This window comes from Podarcis erhardii (genome assembly GCF_964252035.2).
Source record: "Podarcis erhardii genome assembly, chromosome: 4".
NCBI lineage: Eukaryota > Metazoa > Chordata > Lepidosauria > Squamata > Lacertidae > Podarcis > Podarcis erhardii.
Genome location: NC_138508.1, coordinates 38,316,815 through 38,336,177, shown reverse-complemented (window position 1 = coordinate 38,336,177; position 19,363 = coordinate 38,316,815). Strand labels below are relative to the sequence as shown.

The following is a 19,363-nucleotide window of genomic DNA, read 5'->3' as shown; positions in this document are numbered from 1 at the left end:
GCTGTATGTCAGCTACCACTCCTTTTTGAAATGTATTTAAGCCAGGCTCCTTGGAGTGCAACAAGACCAGTACCAGAAACTCTATTGTCAGTTAACTTTTGTTTTTTGCTTTGTATTTATGTATTTAAGCCCAGATCTGGGTGGCTTTCTCTCTTTTTTTTGTAACATTCTGTTTATTCTGTGTTTGCTAGATTGTTGATTGGTATTGTTTTGTAAAGTTACTGACATTGTATTTTGTATATTTGTATTCCTGATGTTCTCTATTTCAATGTTTCTAATGTTTGCTCCAAGCCGTTTTGGGCACAGCTTGTTGTGGAAAAGTGGCATATAAGTAAAAGCAATCAATTAAGCCTGCAAGCATCACCTGAGCACAGCTGCACTCTTCCTTTTTGCAGTTTCCAAAAGCATACTGCCTCAGGTGGCAGCAGCAGGAATGAGCACAGCCTTCCTATTCGCTAAACACCCCCTGTCCCAACTGCCAGGCCTGTCCTGAGGATTCCTTGGCCCTTAGGATAGCTTTTTAGGAGTCACAGGGCTGCAGCGGAGAGGAAGGGCAGGGAATTCTGCTTGTGTGAGCACATCTTGCATGAATGCTGCATTGGACACAACAATGTATGCAAGTAACATGTACCGAATAGGGTGCTCTTAAGTAGATCACAGCAGACAGTTCAAGTGCTGCTTGATCTGAGTGCTTTATTTCAAATAGAAGTACAGATGCTACAATGAAGAGTTGTTACAAGCCAAAGGGGTGAAGAAAGCACATACTGACCTGTGCACATTTTCCATCGCTGCTACCTCTGCTAGAGCAGCTAGGCTAAAGAATGCAGAGACAGATGGCATGTCTGGTGTAACACTATGACCTTCCTCCAATTCACTGTTTTGCAAGGATTCCTCGCTGCAGTCCATCCCTATACTCGATGCTTTCAGAAGACTACTCTGCAGTTGCTCCTTTGGTTTCTCTTCTATAGTGAAAGCAAAATGTAAACAACAGCTGAAGGGACTCCTAAAGCTGTAAGGATTGGAGACATACATTCCGCCCTCCCTGCTCAAAATGTCCGGCCATATTCAGTGCTTCTTCCTTCTCTGAACAGGTACTGTTTGGGGCACAAGGTGGGAGCAGGAAAGAGGCCAGACTACAAACTGATGCTCAAAAATTGAAAATATTTTCTCTGTAACAGACCCATATTAGTCTTTGTCAGGAGTACAAACTGCTTTGAGGCTTTTTACAATCAAGTGGTATATAAGTTTTATGAAATAAATAAATGCCAACTAGAGGATGCCTACAAGCAAAGAAGGCACTGAATTCTTCTTCCTTCTCTTCTGACAATAGCTGTACCCTGTAGAGGCAGAAATACATCTCCCAGAGGAGAACTTAGGACTTGTTTGTCCTCAACCCAAAACTCCATTTCCTGCCCACCCAGCCCACAAATCATGTTTATTTTTAAGAAACAAAAACAAAAGAACAAATATTTTGAATTTTGAAAACTACCTAGAAAAAAATAAATCAGTCACATTCTTACCCAGAACTTCTGCTGGTGAGACTCGGCCGTCTGCAGTTCGAACCAGGTGTGTGATCTTGGTTTTCCTTGCTTTTCTCTTCTGGCTGCCAACCAAAGGTTCTTGCATTGTCGCAGACTCTGCAGTATTTAGGAGAGACACAGAATTCTGATTTTCCTGTACTGACCATTGCATGATTGCTGCTACAGTAGCTTCCCTTTCTGCCACTTCAATCTTACAGACAACCCCTGTTGTTAAATGTGACTGTGCTGATCACAACATAGGCTGATAGTGCAGAGAGCAAAGGGCAGCCTGGTTCCTTTTTCCCATGTCCAACTGGGGATTGGCACTTCTGCAACCGACCACCCACAGCACTAACCATTTGCCAGGAGTCAAAGGTAAGTGTAGGAGCACACACCATGTCAGAGGTGGGCTTCTATTTAGGCTTGCAGTATAGGCGGTCAGAAGTTTCTGCCTGTAAACTTCTTCCATTGAAACAAGGCAACTATTCCCTTTAATGTATTATTGTTGTTCTGCAAGTGACTTTTTGTTGATTAACAAGCACAATCCGCCAAACAGTTAGTGGTGGCTAAGTGCCACTGAAATCAAGTGAAAGAGAATCAAGAAATTCAGAATGCCTCCATTTGGTCTGAAATTGCTATCTTTTCTACATTCACTTTTTTGTTGTTGTTGAGATTGTTGCCAGCCTGTTGCATCCTAGTATTTTGAATACTGTCTACCAATCTTTTTTTCACCACTGTTACGGTGATTCCCCCCCTCATTTCAAACACAAGTGCAGAGGCAGTCTATCTACAATGAACAGGAAAAGTACTATTCTTTCAACACTGAAATGAGGGGGATAACTACTTCTAAAAATAAGGGTACACATGTTCATAGAATCATAGAGTTGGAAGAGACCACAAGGGCCATCGAGTCCAACCCCCTGCCAAGCAGAAAACACCATCAGAGCACTCCTGACATATGGTTGTCAAGCCTCTGCTTAAAGACCTCCAAAGAAGGAGACTCCACCACACTCCTTGGCAGCAAATTCCACTGTCGAACAGCTCTTACTGTCAGGAAGTTCTTCCTAATGTTTAGGTGGAATCTTTTTTCTTGTAGTTTGGAACCATTGCTCTGTGTCCGCTTCTCTGGAGCAGCAGAAAACAACCTTTCTCCCTCCTCTATGTGACATCCTTTTATATATTTGAACATGGCTATCATATCACCCCTTAACCTCCTCTTCTCCAGGCTAAACATGCCCAGCTCCCTTAGCCGTTCCTCATAAGGCATCGTTTCCAGGCCTTTGACCATTTTGGTTGCCCTCCTCTGGACACGTTCCAGTTTGTCAGTGTCCTTCTTGAACTGTGGTGCCCAGAACTGGACACAGTACTCCAGGTGAGGTCTGACCAGAGCAGAATACAGTGGCACTATTACTTCCCTTGATCTAGATGCTATACTCCTATCGATGCAGCCCAGAATTGCATTGGCTTTTTTAGCTGCCGCGTCACACTGTTGGCTCATGTCAAGTTTGTGGTCAACCAAGACTCCTAGATCCTTTTCACATGTACTGCTCTCAAGCCAGGTGTCACCCATCTTGTATTTGTGCCTCTCATTTTTTTTGCCCAAGTGCAATACTTTACATTTCTCCCTGTTAAAATTCATCTTGTTTGTTTTGGCCCAGTTCTCTAATCTGTCAAGGTCGTTTTGAAGTGTGATCCTGTCCTCTGGGGTGTTAGCCACCCCTCCCAGTTTGGTGTCATCTGCAAATTTGATCAGGATGCCCTTGAGTCCATCATCCAAGTCGTTGATAAAGATGTTGAATAAGACCGGGCCCAAGACAGAACCCTGTGGCACCCCACTAGTCACTCTTCTCCAGGATGAAGAGGAACCATTGATGAGCACCCTTTGGGTTCGGTCAGTCAGCCAGTTACAAATCCACTGAGTGGTAGCATAGTCAAGTCCGCATTTTACCAGCTTCTTTACAAGAATATCATGGGGCACCTTGTCAAATGCCTTGCTGAAATCAAGGTAGGCTACATCCACTGCGTTGATTTGTCTGTGTGACTACAATAACTGTTAATTAATCCTGACCCCACCAGGGTGGTGGTGTTTAATTACAGGTTTCTTCCCCACAAGAGGAAACCTTTAATGAAATATATAGGAGACCTTTGCTGAATCAAAGTTATTTCTGAGTAAATACAGTGGTGCCTCGCAAGACGAAAAGAATCCATTCCGCCAGTCTCTTCGTCTAGCAGTTTTTTCGTCTTGCGAAGCAAGCCCATTCACGGCTTAGCGGATTAGCGCTATTAGCGGCTTATCGGCTTAGCAGATAAACAGATAAGTGGCTTAGCGGCTTAGAAAAAAGGGGGGGGAAGGGGAAAAAACCCACAGGAACTCACAAGACATTTTCGTCTTGTGAAGCAAGCTCATAGGAAATTCGTTTTGCGAAGCACCTCCAAAACGGAAAACTCTTTCGTCTAGCGAGTTTTCCGTCTTGCGAGGCATTCGTCTTGCGGGGCACCACTGTATTATAGAAGCCTATGGTTAATATAATGGAATATTAGGCGCCATTTCTAGCTGATTGGCAGAAAATCAATAAGAGCACAACTTAGCATGGAAGCAAACTGTAGTTTCACTGATTTCGGTGGTATTCAGTCATTGGAAGATTGTGGCCAATCTCTCTCTCCCTCTCTCTAAATAAAGTATTTCCATTTCAAATGCACAAACAAGTTATACTTTTATCATCCATGTGCAATAGGGCATGTTTCTGTTTATATTTCACAAACAAGGTCTCAAGATGAGAGATTAAAAAGCTTGTTCAAGACTACCAAATATGCCCAAGGCTAATCTTACTATTTTCTCAACCTAGAACAGAAAAGAAAGAAGTTTTGAAAAGCTGTAAAAGAAAATAATTTTTTTTAAAGCAAACTATTCTTAGAGGTTTATGCAGTTAAAATAGTAAGCAGGCAAAACTGAAGTATTTTTAAATAAAACAGTAGGCCTTCTTTCCTGAGGTATAACTTGCCTGTCCTCTTCTCACATAGAAAACCAGGCATCAATGGAAAAGCAATGAGCAGAATGTGTGAAAATTCTGACATGATCAAATAAAATATGTATCTTTGCTCAAACATGCATACATTAAGTGAAGTGAGACTATAAGAGCTTCTGGCCTAGCAGGGTGGCTGCTAATAACTGGGAATGGATTATCCAGAAGCCTCTCACCTTTGTTAGATTTCTGTTGGTCTGTTGAGCAGCTACCAAGCTTCTTCTTTTTTCTTGGAACAGATGCACTTTTCCGGTCAAATGTGACAGGACTGTATTGAGGGAGGCTGTTGAATTTTTTCTCAAATTCTTCCTCCAGCTTTGCTAAGCTAGAAAATGGAAGGCGGGGGAAAATGTTGTTGTTACTCTTTTTTTGATCAACAAGACCAAATCAACAAGATGGAGCCACAGGTCAGACCATGTGGAAATATTTTTTTAAAAAACCAAACAGCTTTCAACATGCAATTGTGCCTACAATTTCAAGAGTCTGCCACGCTAGGGCTAATACCTCAATCTTTTCAGAAGTAAGTCCCACCGAGTCAATGGCACTTACTTCCAGGTAAAAGGTGGTTTCATTTGGAATTTTGCTTTGATTTACTGGGATTTCCTCAAATATTCATAGATTATTATTTTATTTTTAGAACACAGAATTTACTGCATTTTGTTAATAAATTGCAATCAGCTGTGAGACAAACTGAAACACAGATATGGTCATAAAGGAACAATATTATTAAGAAAAACTGCCAGGTAAGCTTTGGGAAAATGAAAAATCATATTACTATATATTAAAATAATACTATTAAAATGGACAATTACTTAATCATTTGCTGTGAAGCCTGTAATAACAGCATAAACCAGTAAGTCACTTTTATTCAGTAAAATTGTACAACAGTAAAGAGCAGTAAAGCTTTTATGATGCTGTTCTTGCATGGATCATTACTTTGTTTTACAATATAGTGCAGAACAATCCTATACATACTGACTTGGAAGTATGTATCCCGCTGTATTTAGGGGGATTGAGTTTTAAACAATTTTTTAAAAATCACTATACGGTGTGAAAAAAGATGGGAGGAGTACCTGGGAGGAAGTCATATACCAGCAATGGGACTTAGGTTGCCATCCAAAACCCTGATCCCTCATGGGTTTTGTGTGTGTGGATTGGGCGGAGGCTTCCCTCTGCACAGCCCAAAACAGCCATGCCAGTGTCACTCCTCCAGCACTGAGCTCCCCATTCCACCCAACAAAATCATGAGTGGGCAGAAGTACTGCTGGTGGGATTTGAATAGAATGAGGCATGGAACGGATCCTGAGCTGGCCCCAGCTGCTGTCATGTGATTCCAGGCAAATAATAATAATATTTATTTATTTATTTATACATACATACATACATACATACATACCCCGCCCATCTGGCTGGGTTTCCCCAGCCACTCTGGGCAGCTCCTAACCAAATATTAAAAACGTAATACAGCATTAAACATTAAAAACTTCCCTAAATAGGGCTGCCTTCAGATGCAGAACAGCATTTTGTCTATCTACCACCCTGGTGTTAAGCAGCAAGGCTGTGGATGTTGCTATGCTGCTCTATCCCATCCCATTGCTGCCTGACTGGGATTATAGATTAAACTGTTGGGCTACAATTCTTCACCCATTCTCCTGGAATAAGTCCCACTGAACTCAATGGGTCTTACTTCTCAGTAGGTATGTAAAGGACAGCACTCTTGCTTCCAAGTAATCATGCACAGGATTGGGCTACTAAAGGTACAGAAAGAATGAGCAGCTTTACACGACTTTTGATTTAAAGGGAGTTGAAGGCAATTGTGGGGAAAATTGACAGGAGCTAGATAAAGAATAATACAGTTGTAGCTCGGAAGTCAAACGCCTTGTGATGCGAACGTTTTGGCTCCTGAACGCTGCAACCCCAGAAGTGAGTGTTCCGGTTTGAGAACTTTCTTTGGAACCCCAACATCTGATGCTGGTTCTGCGGCTTCCAATTGGCTGTAGGAGCTTCCTGCAGCCAATCGGAAGCCGCGCCTTGGTTTCTGAACTTTCTTTGGAACCCCAACATCTGATGCTGGTTCTGCGGCTTCCAATTGGCTGTAGGAGCTTCCTGCAGCCAATCGGAAGCCGCGCCTTGGTTTCTGAACATTTTACAAGTCAAACAGGCTTCTGGAATGGATTCCGTTCGACTTTCGAGGTACGGCTGTATACATTTTTAAACAACACAGATATTTCACCATAAGGTCTGGTTTAGGAGAGACATTATCTAACAGCTTTACAATGGAATAAGAAGTTCCACAAGGTTGTTTAAAAACAGATTGGGTGCCACAAGACAATCTGAATTCATATACAGGGGGTGAGAAATTTTAGGTTCACAATGTTTGAAAAAATGTCATTACAGTATTTATTGAGTGCAGACAATGCATCATTAATTTAATGGAATTCAATAGAATTAGAAAGGTTATTGAATATTTTTGCAGCTTACTGTGGGACAAAGAATCTGGGTATTATTCCTAGCAAATAAAAAAATATGATACAGGGAAAATTAGAAAAGGGTTGACTGGTTTTTTTTAGCAAAAAGAAATAGGGTGTGATTCTTCATATAGAAAAAAAAATCAACTTGTGAAGACAGATTATCTCTCCCTACCTCTCAACAACAGAAAGAAGATAATTAATGCTAGCAATCCAAGTACTTTACGGTGAGGCAGAATCAAAAATCCCTTACCCAGTGGTGCATTATAGGAATGGAAATATTGCTTGCCAGTAAGTTAATCTTCCTTGTTTGTTTGAGAAATGAAAACTCCCAGCCTCGCAATGGAGTATAGCTAGTAGTCTGCTCCATTAAGAAGTTATAAAGATGAACACCTCTGTTTTATCAGATCAGTTAAGCATAATGTATTATTGGTTTTCCCTGTAGCAATGAATCATTCAAACAATGGCTTTAGACTAAGTCTCAAATGGGAAAGTGGCTCAAAAGAAATGGTGAATTGGCTCCAATTCAACAACTGCAATTTGTGGGTGAAAACATGTATTTGGCTACACCAGCATGCAGGAGTAAAGACTATACCAGCAACCTGAAAACACATCCACACACACACACTCTAAATCTGTAGGGATTCCTCACCCAAGTGTGTATGCTTTACTAGGTAAATGTTTATCCATGGTATGCAGTCGTGTACATGTAGCCTTCCAATGTGTGTGTGTGTGGTTTTTTTGTGGTTTTTTGAGCAGGGTATCTGCATCCTTACACAGAATGAATAAAATCAGATCCAATTTTGGAGTATCTGGATTTGACTAGAGTTCATCACTTCTACAAAGGATTGACTCTTTAAAAGCAGATGTCAACAAAGAATGAGAGCTTATTCACTATTGGTGCTTTTGTTGAGTCCCCCCATTTGTGAACTGCTGTCACGATTGCTGTAATGACAATTTTGGTTGACCTACTTCTAGTCTACTGTACGCATCTGTACAGATACTGTTAATCATTTTACATATATCAATCGTCTATGTGCTGTATTTCTAGTATGGCTTAAGGCTAACATGGAAATAAAAATGGGTTTGAATAGGTGATTCAACTCTGGAGAGTTCAAGCCTTCTAACTGAGACACAGCCAACGGAATGAGGTTGGTAGGGGATCCCTCATGTGCTGGGACTGTGGCTTTCGACTGCTAGGGAATGCAGCCCCAAATAGCTGGTAAACTCTGTCTAAGGCTAAATACCAGCACAAGACTGATAGTGAACAAGAACCATAGGGAAAAGTGGAAAATAACTTTGAATAGGTGATTTAATGTTGCATTCCTTTTGTTAGAAGACTATCTTTTACTAAAGTGACATAAAGCACAGTCAACCTATGAAAATGAGGCAATTTCTACTTGCTTTAAAACAAGCTTGAAAAAGTTTGCATACTCAAAACGGCACACTTGCACACTATAGCACTTACCCCACAACTATTTCTTCCTTTGGCTTAGGTTTTTTAAGCTTTTTGTTCCCACTTGCCCCACCAGGGGAAAATGCCCAGCTTTCTTCATTCCAGCATCCTTCATGATCAGAGCTGCCACCTTTTCCTGAGCTTCGTTTCCCTAGGAAAGACATTAGGAAACATAGAGCCTGTTATGGAATCACGGGACATAAAGACAGAAGGAAGCTGGGCAGACAGGCAGGCAGATGGGCACCTACACTGGGACCTGCAAAACTCATGCAACTGAAAATTATTATTGAACGTTGCAACTCCCAAGCAGCTCCTCATATATTTGTGAAAGTGGTGTGATTAAATTAATTATCCTGAATCTCAAAGTACCTTTACCTTGTTAAGGCTGAGTCTGTCAAGGAAAACATCAGATTTAAGCAACCAAATTAATCCATCACTTTTAAAAATGATTTTAAAATCAATTCCTATTTTCAACAAAAGCGCCCAAGGCGATGGACGTGACACCTATTTTGTACAGTAGGCTACATTCCAGCTATGTAAACATCGGGTTTCTGCAGCCACCATACACAAACACACACCCCATCCTGGCAAGCAAGAGGCATTATCACAGTTTCAGCCATGCAAAGGCCCTCGGGGATGGTTTGGAGCATGGCTACTGAGGGGGTGTGGCCTGAGAGCTTGGCAGCAGGGCTGCATTTGGCCTCTGGGCCTGAGGTTCCCTACCCTCGCTCTAGGCTTTTGCCACTGTTCTTTCTTGTGCTGTTGGAAGAAACTCCAGATAAAGATGATAACACAGCAGCAGTCACTGCCTGTATCAGACATGCCAAACATAGGCAGGTTAAAAGCCACGTACCTCTGTCAACGTTGGCACGCAGGGATGTCAGCATCCCTTCTGACACCAGAGTTTTGTACAGAGCACCCTTACAAGCTCTTTCAGATTTCCTCGAGCCACATGTCTCTGTCTTTTTGTTACAGTCACTGTCCTCGGTTTTGACCTGCTCTGGTAAGCTTTGTGGCATCATCTCTTCTGTTGGGGTGAGCGGTTCCGATTTGATGATCTCGGGTACCTCGCTTGGCAGTTCCTTGTTGTCGGTAACGTCAAAAAAATCAGGAGGCTTTGATTCTTTGGTGGTCTCTACACATTTTTCCTTTAGAGCTCTTTTCTCTTTTGACTTCACTTTTTTCTTTGGTAACTTTGTTTCCAAGATGTTCCCCTTCGCCGTTGAGGAAGGGCGGGCTTTCTTACGGGGCACTTCTGTGAGTCTCTCTGCCCCCCAGTCCCCTTTTGCAACCGCTTCAATAGTATAAATGACGCTTTCAATGTCTGATTCAGAAGACTGCCTCTTTTTGCAAGCCTTCTTAGGGGTACATTTTTCAAGTGCTTGCTGGTCCGGCTTATTTTTCTTCTTCTTTTTCTTCTTTAGCTTTTCCGGCTTGCTTAATCCTAAGGTGCTGATGTCAGCCATTGTCAGTTCTTGGGAATGGCATACAGAATCCTTTGCAATTGTGCTGTCAGGTCCAACTAACATCATGCTGTCCAAAGAAGGATCTGCAATGTGACTGCATCTTGTCACCTCCTCAGACGTTCCAATCTTTGTCTTCTCATGCTCTTGGCCCTTCACCTTATGAGATTTTTCGATTTTTACTTTCACCCTCTCTGGTTCTTCAACTTTGAACTCCTCTGGTGCTTCCAAAGCTTTGATAATTCTGGATGCTTCTAGCTTTCCCTTCCCGGGTTCCCTCACTTTTACTTCCTCTGAGGCAAGGCACATCTAAAACAAGGGTAAAACATTAATTTCACGTTTCTAGTGCAAAGCTGGGTAAGAGCTTTGTGACTTGTTCTAGAAAAACCACCCTTGTTCTTGGCAGTTCAACATTTCACAGCCTATATACTTGCAGGAGGATTACCAGACAACGGGGAGCACATCCTAATAGCACAATGTGATAACCCTCACAATTACTGAGCTCTATGGAAGACCAGGGTTTGAATACCCACTCAGCCATAAAATTCAATGGGTGACCTTGGACCAGTCACTGCCTCTCAGCCTAACCTACTTCACAGGATTGCTGTGAGGATAAAATGGGGAGGGAAGCACCACCATAAGTTCTTTGGAAGAAAATGTGGTGTATAAACTTATTAAATAAATAAACATTGTCCAGCATTCGTGGGTCCTATAATTAGCATTTACACTCCTCTGTGAACAGATGCAGACTGCCTCCCACCAGCAGGCTCCTGGCATCATACCCGGGCCTCCTTGAACTGGCACCTCTTAGCCCAATGTTAGTTGAAGCCTCTGCCTGATTTGCAGTGGCCTTGGGATCAGGAGGAGACCCAGGAATCCTGAAATTTGCTTTTGGACCTGCAGGTGGAGGGACATCCCCTGGAAAGAAGGGAATGAGTAGGTTTCTTATGTGTTTTATGTGGGGATGAGAGGCTCTTCTCTGGATGGTTTCCCTTCCTCCAACTCAGAAACAGAAGAGGTTAAGAGGAAAATCCCCTCACTAGAGTTCAAGAGGGACCTGGGAAGTCCTTGATCTTGGATCCTCATAAATAGAGCCTGAGAGGGCTGAATGAGTCAGGAACTAAATGTTTTGGTTTTCCTAAAGGTAAAGGTCCATTAGGTCCAGTCGTGACCGACTCTGGGGTTGCGGCACTCATCTCGCTTTATTGGCCGAGGGAGCTGGCGTTTGTCCGTAGACAGCTTCTGGGTCATGTGGCCAGCATGACTAAGCCGCTTCTGGCGAACCAGAGCTACACACAGAAACGCCAATTACCTTCCCGCTGGAGCGGTACCTATTTATCTACTTGTAGATTGGCAGGAGCTGGGACCAAACAACGGGAGTTCACCCAGTCGCAGGGATTCGAACTGCCGACCTTCTGATCAGCAAGTTCTGATCACCTGCTGCTCCTAGTGGCATATAAAAGTAATGTTAAACTATCCTATTGTCTATTAAGCCAGCCACCCGAGGCTGCAGGGGAAAAACTGCAGTTCCACTCCCATGGCCAGAAGAGGGGCAGTGGTGATGGAGAGCGGGACTGCCTGCAGCTGTACCTGCATTCTCGTAAGGAGCAATATCTGTGAAGCACAATAAAGCGAAGCACTTTAAAATAAGGTGTCCCTGTACAAAGTTAAATGTGCTTAACCCACCGACTGTAGTGGGCTGGAGCACTCTTAAGTTCATATTAAACTGTGGTAAATATCTTCTTAAAGATGTTAAAAGAAATACTTGAGAAAAGTGGCACTGTCGTTTGTTAGTTTTTAACCTGATGGTGTCATCCTCTGAATTTGAAAGCAGTGGTGCTATGTAAGCCACGCTCATCGTGATCAAGTGAAAAAAGACTGTACATGTAAGAGGATTTTACAAAGAGTGCCTTTGCTTTCAGCTGCTTTCAGGTCAATATAAAACCCAAGTGTAATTTAGATTTGCCTTGTCTAACCAAAGAAGAGAAAACAGCCACCTCTATATGTATTCATTTATCATTATTTAAATAGAAGCAGAATTTGTGATTGGAATATGGTTAAAACATATAGAGAGGATTTTACACTGTATGGACCTACTCAGGGCACAGTGATCCCACTCATTGAAAATAAAGCCTATTCTTCAAAATATCCTAATATTTTAGTTCTCTTTCTTGGTCTCTCTAGGGAATGATGGAATGGTGGGAACTGGCTTTTATAGAGACTACTAACTTGATACATGCAGGTTGTGGTTGCTTAGAGTTATGGGCTCCTCTACTGGACAATACATGTTGCATCACTGGGAGAAGTAGCACAACTCTCTCACCATGCAATTTTCATTTTGTGAACTTTTCCACGGAAGATATAAAGCATTCTTTAAAACCAAGAACAGAAGAATTAAGAGGATTATTCACATATTGGCTGTTGCCTACTACCCAGTGCACTACTGCACCTTGAAGCTAGCAGTTCTTAACTTGCCACCTTGGCTCTACGGAGACTGCATGCCTAATGGTTAGACAAGGTAAATCTTGTTCCTTGGCACCAACGTGGTAATTTACGGTTCTATAAACAACAATGCTAATTATGACTGTACTACTGCTCCGCTTCCCAGACCTTGGCAACCAGCATCATTCAGTAGTAATTAAGCCACAGGATTTTAATACTACCTCTGCCAACTGAAACAATGCCGATGTCCCACACTGCTTTGTTAATTCAGGAGGACCTGAATGGGATGTACTTGATGAAATCTAAAGTAGAAACAAAGAAAGCAAGGGGTGGGGGAAGATAATATCACAATGTCACTGATAAAAGTTGTGCCTCCAAGCGCAATGCAAAACGTCAAAGGAAATTTCAAATTCCACAATCACACTTGGAAGAGCTGGGGATGCAAACAGAGAAGAATTATATAAAGAAATATTATGTTAATACTAGAAAGTAATCGAGTAATGCTTTCAAGTATGGTGACTCGGAAACTACAACTAATCCAGAATGCGGCAGCTAGACTGGTGACTGGGGGCAGCCGCCGAGACCACATAACACCGGTCTTGAAAGACCTACATTGGCTCCCAGTACGTTTCCGAGCACAATTCAAAGTGCTGGTGTTGACCTTTAAAGCCCTAAACGGCCTCGGCCCAGTATACCTGAAGGAGCGTCTCCACCCCCATCGTTCTGCCCGGACGCTGAGGTCCAGCGCCGAGGGCCTTCTGGCGGTTCCCTCATTACGAGAAGCAAAGCTACAGGGAACCAGGCAGAGGGCCTTCTCGGTAGTGGCACCCGCCCTGTGGAACGCCCTCCCATCAGATGTCAAAGCGATAAATAACTACCTGACATTCAGAAGACATCTTAAGGCAGCCCTGTTCAGGGAAGTTTTTAATCTGTGATATTTTAGTGTATTTCTGGTTTTTATGGAAGCCGCCCAGAGTGGCTGGGGAAACCCAGCCAGATGGGCGGGGTACAAATAATAAATTATTATTATATTATTATTATTCAGTTCCTGCGGTAAACATTACTGAATTAGGCCATCACTAAGGAGACTGTAAAACTACAGGACAAGTGTTTCCTTTAGTGTAAACAGATATATCTTCACTGACCGTCTATGTTCAACTCACTAGAGCTGTATCAGTTTACACAGTTGTAAATCAGGCCATCTTTACCTTTGTATGGTAGTTTGGATCCTCCCATTTTACTTGAAAGGCTGGTGGCGAAATGATCTAATTTACAAATGTGATTTTGTAACAAGGAGCTAGGTATCTTGGCAAAAAGTAATAACTGTTTTGCTGTGCAAGAATATATACCCTTGTGCAACACATTGGTTACCTGGAGTCATGCTTTTGCAACTAATCTAGTCTGAATGAACACATATAGGATCATGAGAGCAAGCACTGCCACCTATCTAAATACGTGAACGCCATGCAAACATTCAACTGAATGCATGTAGATTCTCCCCTCCATGCATGTTCCGTCACTCTGGATATGTCACGAGAATACAAGCATTGTATCTGGATATTAAGTTACACAAATGCAGCACATGTGCCATACAAATACATGTGTCTCTGAAATGATTTGGTCAAGGTTCCTAGCTACCTGTACTCACATCTGCGTAAACACATTTCTGTATGCTACAATATATGCAACCACTCCAAAGAGTTTTTGTTCTACAGGAAATCAGAGAATTATTTATGAAGGTTTATAAAACATAGAAGTCTCACATTCCTCCTATATATAATGCCTGAAGGCAGACCAAAAGAGTCAACAAAATTTGAGCACTAATTTGGCAGTAAGCATCAGTCAAAGAACCCTGACCACTGCTTCTCCAGTACAAAGTTTGTATGTGTAGTAATTTAAAAGGGGTAATAGTGGTGAAGACGGCATAGTTTTCCTTTGCTTGCTGTTTTTCTGCTGTGTCAATTTTGCCTAATTGAAATAGCAAACACACCTCTGGATGGTTTAGTTCAACCTTGACCAGTCTGGTGCTCTGTTGGGCAACAATGCCCACCCAAGAAAGCCCTGGGGTGAGTTGTAGTCCAAGACACCTGGCAAGCACCAGGCTAGCAAAAACTGGCCTAGGTGTTGGGGAAAGTAGCAGGTGGGAAAATGTTAAACACCCCCATTCACTTCTCAGCTTCCAAGGCTCCCAGACCCATCTTTATAACCAAACAGGTAGTTGGCTCTTTAATGGTTCATTTAGTATAAGGTGAATAAATACTGTAGTCAACTTCAACATGGGAAACAAACTTTCCAGACTGCCTGCCACATTAATGTAGGCTCTTCAGAGTAGCAATGCTATCTTCCCTGTCTGGTTTCTAGGAAACTGAATGACAAGCTACAGAAAATTGTAAGTTTTGCTGGAACCTATGGGCCACAGAGCCACTTTGCATGTTGCAGAAAAACCAGCTCCCTGAATTACAACAAAATGTCAATCAAATCTTTTCTGTCCCATTCAAGGGGAGATGTAAGTGTAGCATGAAGCAGGAAATGCTCAGGTGGCAGTTTCTGTACAGCTATCCCCTTTCAAACATTACAGAAAATATGAGACTGACAAGCTGTGAAAATGTGGAAACCTAGCTTTATCTGTCATATGGGAAAGCACATCTCAAGCACATTTAATTCTTTTTGAATTGCACCTGTAATTTCATTTGTATATGAAAACATAAAAGCTATAAGAAATAGATCTTTGCAGAAATCCCATGCTTATCTACACAGCTCCTTCTTCCAACACCTTTTGCTAAAAGATACTTCTGGTGTCAACATTCTGCAGTCCGTATTAAATTCAAAATATTATTAATAAAAATATACCTTTTCTTTTCTTTTTACACGCATAAAAAGGTGCCTTACCTCAGCAAACTGGAAGAGTGCTGACTTCCTACAGTGCTTTATAGGTTCAGGACTCGCCAACTGTGAAGAAAGGGATATGATTTTTTTAAAACAAAATGCAGAGAAAGTCTCTTTCAACGATGGGTGAGGCAGACAGGCAAGCAGACAGCTGCCCTTTGTGACATTTTAGTTTGTCAATATCAACACAATAAGCTGTAGCGTTGTTGATGTGGATTCTGAGATTCCACAGGATACAAAGGCATCTCTGAACATCATTCTGCTATTTTAACTGGTCTCATGGTTGAGCGTGAGAAGAAAGGACACCTTTCCTATTAGCCACATCATTTGTTTTCACTGGAAAACAACACAGCCACTGGGTAAGCAAAGGGGTGATAAACATATGGAAATGACAGTGAAGAGTGTCATACTGTATAATGGAGTATGCATGACTGACAGGGGACTTTTATTCCTGGGCTAAAGGTTGTCCATTATGAATGACACATGCACTTGATGGTATCATTCCTTTCACAAAGACTTAACATTATTCTCTCCTACGGTGAAAGGGATAAAGAGAAAGGAAACATATGAAGAACACCCAGGCTGAACAAAAACGCTGTCTGGGACGACTGCCAAGAATCCTCAGGCATTCTGGGTCCCAGGGCAACATAAGACTGTTGTGCTGCTGGATTTTTTGCATGTTTACAGCCACTGTACAATTTTTACTGCAACAGATTGCTTTCCGCGTGCAAAGTACAGCAATACTTTTCTCAGTGGGAAATTTGAAAGTTGGGGGGGGGTGTAAAAGGAAGGGGGAAAGGGTAATTTTGGCATACAAAACGTGCCAAAGATGTCCAGAGGGAATGATAGCTTTGCGCTAATAAAAGACACATGGGTTCCTGTAGCTGAAATAAGGATTTTGTGCGCTCCTCTCTTGAATAATCTAAAAGCGAGTACCCTGCCATGTTCAGGATGAAAACCACAGCCTCTTCTCTCGCAAAGAAAGATGTGAGTCACTCTGCAAAGTACTGCTTGGGCTGACTCGGGGGAATAGCTCTGCTGAACAAGTTCAAGATATTTTCTATCAATGAAGTGTCCTCAGAGCTCTCTCCAAACACTCTAATCTGAGGGAAATGAGTGTAGTTCTACCTCCAAAGATAATTCATTTGGCACAAAAAGGATTCTCTTACATTTCCATATGGCTCTGGACTGCTTTATAGCAGAGAATGGCCTCTAAAGTCAACATTACAAGAGCTTATATTGTAAAATATATGATAACCCTCTAATTTTCAGCAACTAATACACAGCTGATTGTTTCCTAGCTTTTCATGCTTTCAGACTTCTATGAAAACTCAGTGTAGAAAGACTTGCTGTTCTACATTCTCTCACAGATTAAGATATGTGTGCTTTAAAATGGTGAATACTCGAGGCCAGGGTTCCTAAACATTTTTGCCATGGCCCGGTTGAAAATTGCTGAGGGTCTTGGTAGACCCTCTGTCTGGTTGGGGGGGGGGGTTTGTCTGTTATAGCAATTGTAATGCACTGTGCTAGATGCTGCATTATTTTTTTGATAGCATATTTGTTTCTTTTCTTGTGTGTTGTATTTTGTTGTTTTTCAGTTAGAATTCCATAAAGTTTGGGTTGCAACGAAATAGAATACAATGGGATAAGTTGGAGGAGCTGCTGGAAATACAATTAAAAATAAATATGAGCATTTAATGTGATGGATGTGCCAATTTTCAACCACAAATCCACAGACACACCATGTGCCACCTGGATGAAGCCCATAGACCAGTTTGGGAAACCCTGCTCTAGGCTAGAGGTTTTCACTATGTGTTTCCAGGGCTTCATTGAAAGCTTATAGGGACTTTTTTGATCCATTAGACAAGCTTCCTTGAAAGAAAGCTTGTCCTATTATTATTGACACTGAGGTCCAGCTCTGAGGGCCTTCTGGAGGTTCCCTCACTGCGAGAAGTGAGGTTACAGGGAACCAGGCAAAGGGCTTTCTCGGTAGTGACGCCCGCCCTGTGGAATGCCTTCCCATCAAGGAAATTAACAACTACCTAACTTTTAGAAGACATCTGAAGGCAGCCCTGTTTAGCGAAGTTTTTAATGTGTGATGTTTTATCATGTTTTTATTATTCTGTTGGGAGCCACCCAGAGTGGCAGGGAAACCCAGCCAGATGGGTGGGGTATAAATATAATTATAAATATTAAAATATTAAAATATTAATAAATTAATAGATAAATATGATGATGATGATGATGATGATGATAGACAGGAATCCTCTCAAAGTGCTCTCCCTTCCTGCAAAGTATAGTCAGCTCCTTGGTATACTGGAGACCAAAGGACAATGGAAAAGAAAGGAAGACAGCTAGAATGCAAGTGGTAGAAAACTCACTCTAAGTCTGACCAAACATATGTAAAAGCTCATTATCGAGCCTATCCTGTGGCAATGATAGCAGAGAACAATTATTTTCTGCCAGCATGGCGACTTCAGTAGAAGAGCAAGATGGCTGCCCCAGCTGGCATCTTCCCTCTTACTCTGCCCGTCTTCAGACACAATTATAGACCAGCAGCTGGACTCCTTATCTTCATTCTGTTAATTTTTTCTTTTAGGTGCCTCCTCAGGATATTGCTTATTCAACCAGCACTTTTCTGAGCAACATTGTTGGATATTGTTCCTGATAGTTTTGCAGATGGATTCGATGTAATTTTATCGTTTTAACTTTGTATTTATTTTGGGGTTTTTTTTTGTAATCACCATGATTTTCTTTTTTAATGCTGGGCAATTGAGACATCCTTTACATAAATGAAAAAATCTTGAGGAGGCTCAAAAAGAACTTTTTTCTAGGGAGAATCACTACAGTGATTCTGTGAACCACCCTGAGACCTCCAGCTTTAGGGCGGTATATAAATTCAAATTCAAATAATAATACAGTGAGCTATGAGAACTTTGTTTTAGGCTATAAAGCAATTTTGAGAGTGCAATTTGTAACGCCACATTTTCAAGAGGTGAGTTAAGTGTACTTCTCAATTAGATAATGAGACAAACAGAAAGTTTTCTAGCTATCGTCTTAATTTTAAACCTTTGAGGTTTGTTGAATATTTACAGATAAATTGTAAACAGATAAAAACACTGGCATGATCATTGTAATAACCTGCAGCTACGTAAGAGTATATATATAAAGAAGATAAATAAATGAGTAAGTTAAGTTAATTTGAATATGCAGAAGGTATTAAAAATAAATTTAAGGAACCGCAGAAAGAGGGGGAAGGAAGTCAAGTTTTAAAATGTCAAAATGATTGTGAAATCAGTGAAATGTATATACATGAAAAGTATAAACTTTAAAAAAAAATTAATCCTATGGGTGTCTGCAAAGAGCAGCCGTTGCTGCACCAACTTCTAAAACTTGTTCAAGGCAGCTGGTACCTTACAGCACAGCAATGTGTTATAAAGCAACATAGGCCTTGTAAGATTAATGCAGAGGAGAGCAAAGAAAGGTGAGCTTGCAGGAGAGAACCAACAGACTGCTGAAGACGCTTTATCTTTCATGCACTCACTGATGTTCCTCCCCAAAAAATGGGGGAAAGAGGAGGACATCTGAGCAAGGGAAAGCAACACCTGAGAGAGCAATGGCAGGGGAGCCCTGGCACTGATTTGCACATCACAGTCAACCATACTTAATGTTTAACAGTGATGCAACATGGAGGAGTGCACCAGTGCAGGGTGCTCAAAAGTTATAGGATCACTCCTTCACCATTCCTGGCCATACTGGGAGCAACAAACCACACGCCTTTGCTTGTTGTGGCGCTCAAAGAAAGTAGCTGGAGAAGTGTGCAGAGGCTGGAGAAAGAGCTGTGAGTGGAGGAGTGCTCCATTGCCCATCCTTCACCAAACCTGCTATAGGCTGGGACTGGGTGTGGAACTTGCTGAATGGGACAAAGCTGTGGGCAGCCTCAGGTAGCTTTGTGTCTGCCTGCAAAAGCAAGCCTGGAGTGAGAGATTAGGGTAACGTCAGCAGGTTCCAGGTGTCCTCTTCTCTATGACATCTAGTGAGTAAGCTGTGTTTGTTTGCGCCATGGCTGGGAGACCAGGTAGATGATGGAGTGCTGGGGGAAATG

At 41.9% G+C, this 19,363-nt stretch overlaps 1 protein-coding gene across 9 annotated transcripts in view; it reads right to left on the bottom strand.

Moving 5' to 3' along the window:
- BBX (BBX high mobility group box domain containing) overlaps positions 1-19,363 on the bottom strand; it is a 118,343-nt gene that overhangs the window by 6,038 nt on the left and 92,942 nt on the right. For all 9 annotated transcript variants that reach the window (XM_081859666.1, XM_081859663.1, XM_081859665.1 and 6 more), the window contains 7 exons: positions 15,262-15,321; positions 12,594-12,674; positions 9,321-10,239; positions 8,480-8,618; positions 4,720-4,868; positions 1,521-1,637; positions 770-962 (listed from right to left, as the gene is read on the bottom strand). In XM_081859666.1, coding sequence (XP_081715792.1) covers positions 770-962; positions 1,521-1,637; positions 4,720-4,868; positions 8,480-8,618; positions 9,321-10,239; positions 12,594-12,674; positions 15,262-15,321 — 1,658 coding nt within the window. The remainder of the gene's footprint in view (positions 1-769; positions 963-1,520; positions 1,638-4,719; positions 4,869-8,479; positions 8,619-9,320; positions 10,240-12,593; positions 12,675-15,261; positions 15,322-19,363) is intronic.